General features: G+C 36.9%; 1 protein-coding gene across 1 annotated transcript; it reads right to left on the bottom strand.

Annotated features, from left to right (window-relative positions):
• Positions 1-2,129: 2,129 nt before the first annotated feature.
• Positions 2,130-10,520, bottom strand: LOC133556498 (putative phospholipase B-like 2). Its single transcript, XM_061906474.1, has 12 exons — positions 10,260-10,520; positions 10,077-10,170; positions 9,852-10,010; positions 9,677-9,777; positions 5,840-6,054; positions 5,564-5,658; positions 3,509-3,669; positions 3,332-3,427; positions 3,175-3,246; positions 2,947-3,099; positions 2,702-2,864; positions 2,130-2,628 (listed from the first exon to the last, which is right to left on the bottom strand). The coding sequence occupies exons 1-12, from the start codon at positions 10,457-10,459 to the stop codon at positions 2,458-2,460; spliced, it is 1,680 nt and encodes a 559-aa protein (XP_061762458.1). The 5' UTR covers positions 10,460-10,520; the 3' UTR covers positions 2,130-2,457.
• Between the last annotated feature and the right edge of the window lie 916 nt (positions 10,521-11,436).

Here is an 11,436-nt window from a genome sequence, read left to right on the forward strand (position 1 = left end):
CTCGCTAGCAACTAGCATGTAGGCTAGCTTTTACAAGCAGAAGGAGTGACAGCCGGGATAGCCAATTGATTGATTGATTGATACTTTTATTAGTAGATTGCACAGTTCAGTACATATTCAGTACAATTGACCACTAAACGTTAACACCCGAATAAGTTTTTCAACTTGTTTAAGTCGGGGTCCACGCAAATCAATTCATGGTACACATATATACTATCAACATTATACAGTCATCACACACGTTAATCATCATAGTATGTACATTGAATTATTTACATTATTTACAATCACACGTAAATTAGCATGAAAGTGGCAACCAATCAGGGAGCGATAATTAGGTTAGAGGCGGGACTTCTAGCAGAGAGCGATATTTAACCCTTTCTGTGCCATAATCATTGACTAAACATTACGGCCAGCGCGTGTATTGATAGTGACTACACAGTAGCGGCTGGATATTGGTAGGGACGTGTCCCTAGCGTCCCTACCCAATTCTACGCCCTTGGCTGTGCCCCAAATTTGGATTATTTGGCTTTACACTTTGTTATACAAACACACACGTGTGTGTATGTATGTATATATATATATATATATATATATATACATATACACATTGCATTCTATTTTAGTTACTTTAATGAGTTTACAACCCCCTGACGCTGTTTTGTACCGTTTCTGTATTTGCTTTGATTATTATTATTTGCCTGTAAGTAAATATTTTGCGTATTATAAAGGTTTATTAAAAATAAAATTAAAAACATCCACTAAAAAAAATAAAAATATTTTTATAGATAAAAATTAAACATTTACAGAAATTAAATCTACAGTACAATAATAGAAACCAACATATTGAATTGATTATTAGTACTTTTATGAAGATTGTATTTTTTTAAACATATATAGTTATAACTTTTAGTGTGTATGTATTTACTAATGCAGTTGCTGTATTATTATTGCAATTATCTTCTACAAATTAAATTTGATTTAATTTTATAGGGGCTTCACAATGGCAGAGGGGTTAATGCGTCGGCCCCACAATACGAAGGTCCTGAGTACTCCTGGGTTCAATCCCGGGCTCGCGATCTTTCTGTGTGGAGTTTGCATGTTCTCCCCGTGAATGCGTGGGTTCCTTCCGGGTACTCCGGCTTCCTCCCACCTCCAAAGACATGCACCTGGGGATAGGTTGATTGGCAACACTAAATTGGCCCTAGTGTGTGATTTTGAGTGTGAATGTTGTCTATCTGTGTTGGCCCTGCGATGAGGTGGCGACTTGTCCAGGGTGTAAACCGCCTTCTGCCCGGATGGATGGAAATTAAATTGTTATATATAAAGCGCTAGTCTTACATAAAAGATATGCAACACAAAGTGCTTCACATAAAACAATGTCCAGATGACACGCCACCTCTATCATCAGTCACATACAAACACACACACACACAGATGAATGCATGGCAGGGTACAAAGGAGCCAGGTGAACAAACACTATTACAGGAGCTGTCTGCACCAGGACGACACAAAGCGGACCCACAGCCATGGTTGATATAATCCCTGATGCACAGGGCTCCCTCTGAGACATGCTCTAAAGTAAAAATAAGAATATGTGTACAAATGGTAAGCACCTTGAATAAGAATAAATAATACATGACAAGTAAAACATATCAAGATATATATATATATATATATATATATATATATATATATATATATATATAAAAAGTCAAGTATGGACGTCTTCAATAAAATTAATAATAAAGTAAAAGCCAAATCAAAAAGGTTAATTCAAACCTGCTCTTACAAACTATTCTATTGAATATCCTGCTATAATTTGATTCTATCATTACAAAAATGGTTAGTACAGGAAGTAAACAAATAATTTCTGTGAAACGGACAAAAAGTGGAATTAAATAAGCTTTGCTTCTTCTTGCGCCTTAGCAGACATTTGTGAAAATGTAAACATGTGATCTACCTAAATGTACCATCATATGCATATTGAAAATACAGTTAACAAAAACATCAACATTCATTGGAAGAAAGTTTCCTGTTAAGGAAATCTGTAGTTTTTAGAATGAATGTAAAACAAAAAACAGTCTTAATATCCAGATAGTAAAACAGAGACTGTTCGGAATCACAAATCAATCATGATGACAGTTTATTGAGAAACGTTTTTAGAATCTAAGATGCTTTTTGTTTTTACAATGACAATGATTTAACTTGGCGGTGGCAAATTTCTTAATACATAAACATGATGAATATAACTCAGAGTAGAAAAATGAGGCTGTACATTAAATTTTATTTAAAAAAATCCCTTATATTAAAAATTCTTTCCTTAATTTAAAAAAAATGTGCAAAACTAAAGAAATACTATCCTCATACCACATTACCCATAAAAGTGTTATTTCCCTTTGTCAAAGTGTTAATTAAACTTCCTTTCCAGCACTTTTGCATTATGCATTATTGCAATTAAGGATTCCAGGTGACTTTAATAGGCTTGAAAGCCCAAATATCAGGGTGGCCCATGTGCAACAGATCCTTGTATGGAGATGTGCTCCATTGGAAGGGTGGCACCTGGTCCCATGTTGGCCCACTCGCGGCCAGCATTTCATAGCGACAAAACATTCCGTAGGAGGTCATCTGCACAGAACACCATTTAGTGAATCAGTGTGCTTCAGGAAAGAAAAATAAATTAACCGGACTAATACGGTACCTTCATGTCTGTTCCTCCGTGGGATCTTTGTCTTAAAGCTCCAAAGGGGTATGTACCGTTGGCAGGGTTCAGGTCTGAGCGGGCAGAGATGGCATTTTCTCCATTCTCAAGTGGATCACAGCCTTGGCATTGAGACAATGGGTCTTCTTTAAAGTTATTGTACCTGGAAACAAAAAGATATAATGTCAAAAAATATATAGCTATACACTTAAAATGATACAATACAGGAGTATTTTTGTGCAGACCTCATGAGGCGCATCATCGAGGCAACATCTGTAACTTTTGTCTGGTCTCTCCTAAATATTTGAGCCCGAGGATTCTGGTCAAGGGAGAACCAGGAGCCAAACTTTTCCACCAGGTCATTGCAGCCACTCGCATTGAATATGTCTTCATAGTACCTACAGCACATATGATCCAGAAGAGTAAGTCATAAACACATGCACTTTACATAAATATTAGGGATATGCACTTACGGTATGTTGTAACTTGCCCAGTATCCTTTTTGCAATAATTCTTCCGTCTTATCGGTAAAAATAATCTGTCCCCTACAATGTGAAAATACAGGAAAATACTTTTTTTTTAGTATATAATATTAATCCATGAAGTAAATATACATCTTAAAATGCTTACGGAATTTGTTCCAACACAACAAAGAGGTCCTTCGTGAGGTCAGTCTTTCCTGGAGCAAAGTTATTATAGTCCACAATCATCCACTGGTTGTTGTACCTGCAAAGCATGCAAAGCACACACTAAAAATGCAAGAATCAAACGTTTGTGTTGTTGCGTCGAACAATGCTCGGAACTCACGTGCCGCTGTTGTACTTGCTGAATAGCTCCGCCCAGGCTTTAGCGGTCAGTGCAAGACGATTGGCCACAATGTTCCTGAGCCACTCCATCACGGTACCTTTGGGTTGGACAAACTTCCACAGTGCAGGGTTGCTGTTGCCAATGGTGGTTTCCAGAGTAACCTGCAGGCATTCAACAGATAAAAGGGAGCAATCAATGATCTGTAATTTATCACATTTTTAATCTCATGAATTATGTTGAGAAAACCTCTTATTTGAGGTATTTTAATTTCAATTCATTGCATTATTATGAACAAAAAGAGAGGCTTAGAAAGCCGTTTATTTTTTTTTAACAGACTTGAACATCGTTGCACTTACCAAAATAAAACTTCAGGTCTAAGTGAAGTGCCGGAGTTAAAACATAAAAAAAAAACATTCAACACATTTTTCTGAGCCATACAAGTGTTGAATGTTTAATATACTTTTACTCTGCTTCAGACAATATAAAATAGATATAAAAACATCCAGTATGTTACAAATAGTGTTTTTAGGGAACAGATTTAACAAATAAATGTATATATTTGTCATAATTACAGCTGTCTCGTACACATACATCAATGTGCAACATTATGTCATGTTTTAAAGCTTAATTAGCGACAGAAAATGAAGTTACTTACTTACAAATTTTGGTTTCATTTCGCCCACCAGCAGACACGCGAGCGTGCGATAAAAGACACATTTGTGGGATTAAACAACTTTTTCTTTAATATAAATATGATCTGATTTTAAATATATTGTACATATCAATGTGTACATGGGATATATCATTATATTGTTGTACATATGCGTTATTACAGTACAAAGGCATCTTAATATGTAATGCCATATTTTTATAGCTCATGTAATTGACGTTTTGTAAAAAAAAAAAAATAAAATAAACACACTTAAAACAAGACAACATTCAAACATATACCAACCATTAACAGACTTCTGATTAGGGATGTGTACCGTTCACATTTAAACCAATATGGTACCAATTCCTGATGCCTGGGAATCGATACCTGTACTCAACAGTACCAATAATCGGCACTTTTGTGTGTGTTTATTAATACTAATTGTTTGATAACACCATATTTTATAATGTAACATTTAAACATGATCCAATTGTGATAACTGCTGTACAGTTGTTACATTTAGTTTTCTGATTACATTAGTCTCATTTGCAATGCAGTTGCACTTCCAAGACATTAGATAGCAGTACTATAGGATATCTATGGTATGTCGTCTCACAAGAAAGTAGATTTTTGCAGGAAGTTTAATGTGTTATGCTGTGCCCTCCAAAGTGTTTATGCTGTAAGTATTGTGCGTACTCGTGTCACATTCATATTAGTTGTAGTTACCTTTACTAAATTTTGATGTTTTGAAATTGCAATGTAAAATCGCTAATGCTAATAGCCTGTCAATGGCAAATTCAGTGTAAATTTGCATCGAACTAGCGCATTTTTAAAGAGTGAATCCTTACTTTGTTAATGCATACTTGATTGTATAGTTGAAAATTGCAACATTACCTGAAGGTAGTTTGACTGCTGCTTGAGTGATTGTTTATGTGCGCTTGTGTTTGATTTGCAGCCTTACGTGACGGGTCTAAAACCCGACCTGAGGTCACGTGCAACAATGGTAACGCAAAATGACCCGTTTGATTTAAAGCTAAAAAAGTACAGAATTCGATACACAACCCTTCATCTTTTTCTCCGTTGGTTTATTTAAACATAATGAAATTTATATGTACCGGTACTTTGTATATGTACTTCTGATACTTCTTTTAAGTTTAATATAAAAATTTTACCCAATTTTGGGGATTTAAATAATCTTATACCCATTACTTAAAGTCACTAACATTAGTCTCGAATGAAACCTCTTTTTCGCCGCGGCTGAACTGTTGTTGCTCTCAGCTTAACACGGTTAGAAAACATAACGCACTAAATATGACTGTATTTAATCGCATTTAACACGATAATTTGACACTCCTAATTTAAATATTAAACTGGGTGCTGTGAGAAACATGAGAAGCTCTCACCAAGCCACTGCTGAGGATGTAAAAGTCATCTCCAGAGAAAATTGATCCAGGGTAGGATGAGAATGCCTGTATCGTTCCAGGAAGAACAAGATTATCTGCAAAAAAGGCAGCATTTAACTAGAAGGATCACATCATACAGTAGTATAGCCTCTCATATTGTGATGCTTGTCTTTCTTAATAATAATTTACCTACCTGTAAACACAAGTCTAGTAAATACATTGTAGAAGCAAAACATGAAAACACCTGGACAGTTGCAAAATGTGTCAATTTAGTACCTAAGGGCGAAACACTGAAGGCAAAGCTGTATTTCTTTATGATGCGCAGCATGGACTGGTAGGTGTTCCAGGTGTCATGTGAAACCAAAAGATCCTTATTGTTTGGCAACAGCTTAATGAGAGCAGAGCAGGAGCCAGATCCTAGTGGTCGCGTCAAGCTGGATTTGTTTAAAGCAGATTCCAAGTCCTCCATATCTCCACCCATTTGGAACAGTCTGGTTGGTAACAGCAAACAACATGGTTATTAGTAGGGGTGTCCCAATAACACTTGTTCACTTCCGCTACAATACCAATATTGGAGCCATGAGTATTGGATGATACAGTTCTAAGGCCGATACAGTATCAGCAGGAATCATACATACTTGTATTATATTGTAGAAGGGAATGTTAAAAAAAAAACTTTGATCAAGTGAAGTTAGTCACCCAGAGAATGCTAGGTATAAAAAACACAAACTTATTATTACCCTGTGGATTGGACCTATGAAGTCTTTAAAATGAAGTGTGTGTGTGTGTGTGTGTGGGGGGGGGGGGGGGGGGGGTGTTTGTTTTTGTGTTGTTCTCGCCAGTTCCAGGTCCTAAATTGACTGTTAAAATGTCCCAACTTGTCGGATTACCTACTCAGACGTCTCATGTTGAGGAGAGATTCGTGATTTGTGATCTACAATAAACTTACAGGGAGCAAGGAAGCAAGGAAACAGAAGACCACTCGATGTAAACATAGGGAGACACAGAAGTGATTAAGTTGCCGTTAGAGTTTGTATTAGTGCTTACAATAACAATATCATTAAAACATTGTTAGTTTTAAAGTCACAAAATGTAAATGGACTATTGTCGGCACATTTTGAATAGCTTTTTATAGCATTTTGTGGGTGGAATAGCGGAGCTTTCTTTAGCTCTGTTATTTATGTTTAAAAATAGTTACAATGCATTAAAAAATTCATCCGTTGACATGTCTTTCATAATGATTGTGAAAAATAGGCAAAAAATGAATAAATAAAAAGTGCTGTTCCCCTTGAAGTAAAACTCGACGCAGTGAATTGAAATATTGCGGACACAGTTGTTACTGGATACTTTCTATTACGCTATTGCTTTGGAGACACTGTAATATGTGTGTGCAACTATAAGTTATATGACACTTGTTTATAGTGACAAAGGTGCTGTTCTGATCTGTGATGTTGTTTAATTAAATACACTTATGTATGTCTTGTTTGTGTGCTATTCATTGCATGCTTAGTTGTTGTGAAGCTGCTTGCTTCATGTATCCCCCCGACAAATAGTAAATAAATTGTGTCGCCGAAAATTGTCATTCATAGACAATAGTTGTTACGTGACGTTTGGGCTCAGTCAGTAGAACAGCCGTGCTAGCAACTTGAGAGTTCCAAGTTTGATCCCCGCTTCTGCCATTCCAGTCACTGCTGTTGTGTCCTTGGGCAAGGCACTTTCCCCACCTGCTCCAAGTGCCACCCACACTGGTTTAAATGTAACTTAGATATTGGGTTTCACTATGTAGAACACTGTAAGTCACTAGAGAAAAAATATATTTAATATATAAATATAATTAATTTCACGTGATCACTTGTGGTTTTCCAAACAGATCTTGCTTTTATGACACTACATCTGTGATATGTGAGCATTTAAAGAAGTGGACTGTCGGACATCTGGAAGATGCAGTCTCAACTCGATAAGATAGTTAGTTAAACTTTCCTACACAGGGTAATAAGCTATCATTTTAGTCTAAATCGATTGAAGTACTTTTTGTCAGGAACATCAGGTGTAAACAGTGTCAATTTGCAGTGCAATGAATAAAGACACAATAACAAATGTCAATCTCACACACACAAAACATTTGGCACCATTATCATTAAATAATAAACATACACTCAATTAACACTAAATTTGCCCTTGTATGTGAAGGTGAGTATGAATGTTGTCCGTCTATCTGTGTTGTCCTTGCAATGAGGTGGCCACTTGTCCAGGGTGTACCCCGCCTTACGCCCGATTGTAGCTCAGATAGGCTGCAGCACCCCCGCGAGCCCAAATGGGACAACCGGTAGGAAATAGATAGATACACTCAATTATCGACAGCTAAAATGTTCAGAATCAATCAGTGATTCAATTCAATATGTTGAGTCTATTATATTGCAAAAACATGACAGGACTTAATCCATAATCAATAATATACCAGTGTGCATCTTTTAAAACATACCATTACAAAATGCTCTTTTCTTTTTGAGTACATTCGATACTTCTGGTGTTTTGTTGCATTAATGATAAGGTTTTTTTTTTAGCACTTTCCTTGTCCTTGTTTTTAATTTAACACAGGTTTAACAGTTATTTTTATTTTTGTAGCAGCATAGCTAAAGTATGAATTAAAATGTATGATTAAAATTGTCATCTTTGTTGTAAACACATGCCTAAAAATAACTCAAAATAAATTGAAAAGTTGAATTAGAGCCACTGGATATGTGTACGCTTTATTATCCGATTAGTTGACTAATTGTTGAGAAAGTCGATGACTCGTTGACTAACAAAATAATCGTTTGTTGCATTCCTAGCCCCAACCTATAGCCTTTTATATGTGCCTACAATCAGTAATGTGCTGTCAGGGCCAGCAAGACCTTCTCTGCAGGCCTAACATAACCAGAAATCATGATCATAATTAAAGATAAAAGTAATTTTTGAATGTACTTTCCCTAAATATTTAAAAGTATTTCCTTTTCCCTTAATGTCATATTATGATCCTTCCAGTGCTGTAGTTTTTAGTTTATAGAGTTTTTATCCAATCAGAATTCAGCTTGCTTATGTTGCCATGCTGTACCAAATCTGCCAGAAGCCTTCAGATTCAGCAATGCTGGCATCAGTGCGCTGTAAATGAACGGACACATACAGTGAAAGACAGTTGCAATAGCCAATCAGATCATGCCTTGTTGTCAGTAAGGCCTTCTAGCTCGCCTAAGGCAGATATATAGTGACGTTATGAGGCAGGGTACATGAGAACTCCATTACCCAGCATGCCACAGCAGTTAAGAGTATGTGCAGAAGCCCTGTTTACGTTGTTTAATGTAGACAAGCCGGCAGCGGGATATTTTTGATGAGCAACTTGTGGAATAAACTTTAGGAACTCAGCCAACTCGCCTCTTCCGCATCTTTTATGATTAGACAAGACAACACATATTTGCAAGGCCATTTTCAAGAAGGATATTTAAAGAGAAACTATATGTTGTGAGACCATCTCAGCCAACCCCAGAAGCTAGCTTAGTTGTCGATGAAATGCAAGTTCAGATATTTTATTTGTTTATTTTTTCCACATTTAAAATGTTTTTTATCAATTTTAATTTTGACAGTCCCACATAAGATATGTTTTAATTGCTGATGCGGATTCATTGATTTTTAAATGTGCCAGAAAATAACCCGTTTTGTACAATGCCCAGTCGTGTGTAAATGTGTTTCTGTATAGTTTTTCTTTAGCAACAGTCATGTGGTGACATAAAGGATGGTGTTTAGAGGGGTAATCATTGAAGTCGGAAATCACTGAAGTCCGAAGTGGGAAACGCACGGCCCGCCACTACCTAAAATACAAGAAAAGCCCAAATTTGGACAAGCGGTAGAAAATGGATGGTTGGATGGCTTTTTATAGGATACTTAGCTGTCCATTCATGCAAAAGTAAACACGCTGCAGGACTGCTTGCATGGTAAAGTTAAGATACAAACCAATTTGATTGATACTTGTTTTTTTGTGTATCGGACCAATATCCAAAATCATTATCGGATCGGGACACCCCTAATATCATATGTGCACTTATTTTTATGATTTCAAAAATGGGCTCATCTGCTTACAGGAAACCAAAGGGGTTGATGGATACCGGGCCAGACGGAAATGACAGTTGGTCATTGTAACTGTCCTCCAGACCTTTCAGCTGTAGCAGAGCAAGGCGAACCTAACATGACAATGAAAGAATAAATGCACAGTCATTTCACACCCCCTTATTCCTTTTAAAGATATTTTCAGTACCTGGTACCAATAGGGTGAATTTGGCTGTTGCTCAATTTGCTCCTGAACCCACTGAAGGTTGATAGTGATAAAAGTCTTGAGGCGGTCACAGTAGCCAGCATCTCTTGAGAAGGGCCCACAGTAACCCATGAGTGTGTTCATCCAGTGCTTGTAGATAAGCTAAAAACAGAAAGATCGTCAACTTTAAGCCATATTTTAGCTTGAATAGTGTATGTCTAGGCTGACCTCAGATGTGACTGCAGCTTCCACAGCTCCAGCAGCATAAGCTTGGATGCTATCATTGTATTGATTGCTGGTTGTGACGTCCAAGGCAGACCAGCTGAAGTAATAAAAAAATAGGTCAACAAAAAATATTGGTAGCCTTTTTATTGTATGCCACCCTCTAAGTGAACCATGTTATAAACGTACCCTGTTGTCTGAATGTTGTCGGTGAAGTTGGCCCAGGCCACAAAATCTTCTCGATACCCAACGATGACTGAAAGCTGCCCCGTGTTTTTATCAAGAACCGCCGTTCGTATTTCGGCTCCAACCAGTGAAAAATGACTGAACAAAACGCAGTTAATTGTTAAATAGAATGTAAAATAGCGGAGTAAATAAATATCTGCCATGATTGCACAAACTAGTCACATGATAGGTGGAGCAGTCACCTGATCTTCTTCAGTTTTCTGTCGGATTACTGTTGTGATTTAGAAAAGTCCATACCGCCACCTACTGTACCGGAGTATGTTGCATGGGCTCACTATTGTGATTTAGAAAAGTCCATACCGCCACCTACTGTACCGGAGTATGTTGCATGGGCTCACTATTATTATGTTGCATGGGCTCACTATTATCTTCTATACTTTAATCCTAGTAATTGTAATATATTCAATATGATTCTAATACATATTCATATAAATACATAGACAGAACCAATAAACTCCAAAATGTGCATATACACACCTATTTACTTAGATTAGCAAAAAAAAAAAAAAAAGTCACCCGTTCACGTTCAAACTGAGTGTTATGTAGATTCCAAGTCAGAGTCACCACTTCACTGATAGTCAAAGTGGTAATAATATTTTCAAAATAAAAGACCCGTGTAACTGTGTTTTGACATGCAGTTTTTAAGAGTTGCGTTCTGGACAAAACTCATTCTTATGTTAATTTAGGAAAAATATGGACTCTGCATAATCAATCAATCAATCAATGTTTATTTATATAGCCCTAAATCACAAATAAATGATAAATAAATGGGTTGTACTTGTATAGCGCTTTTCTACCTTCAAGGTACTCAAAGCGCTTCGACACTACTTCCCCATTTACCCATACATTCACACTGATGGAGAGAGCTCCCATGCAAGGCGCTAACCAGCACCCATCAGGAGCAAGGGTGAAGTGTCTTGCTCAGGACACAACAGATGTGACGAGGTTGGTACTAGATGGGGATTGAACCAGGGACCCTCGGGCTGCGCACGGCAACTCTCCCACTGCGCCACACCATCCCGATAATAGATCTTCCATCCCAAACAAAGTTAAGACTGTTCTTTATGTCATCTTAAAAAAAAATTGCTAAACCATTTTTTTTTTTTTTTTTTTCTCTCAA

Source organism: Nerophis ophidion, linkage group LG07 (genome assembly GCF_033978795.1).
Source record: "Nerophis ophidion isolate RoL-2023_Sa linkage group LG07, RoL_Noph_v1.0, whole genome shotgun sequence".
Lineage (NCBI taxonomy): Eukaryota > Metazoa > Chordata > Actinopteri > Syngnathiformes > Syngnathidae > Nerophis > Nerophis ophidion.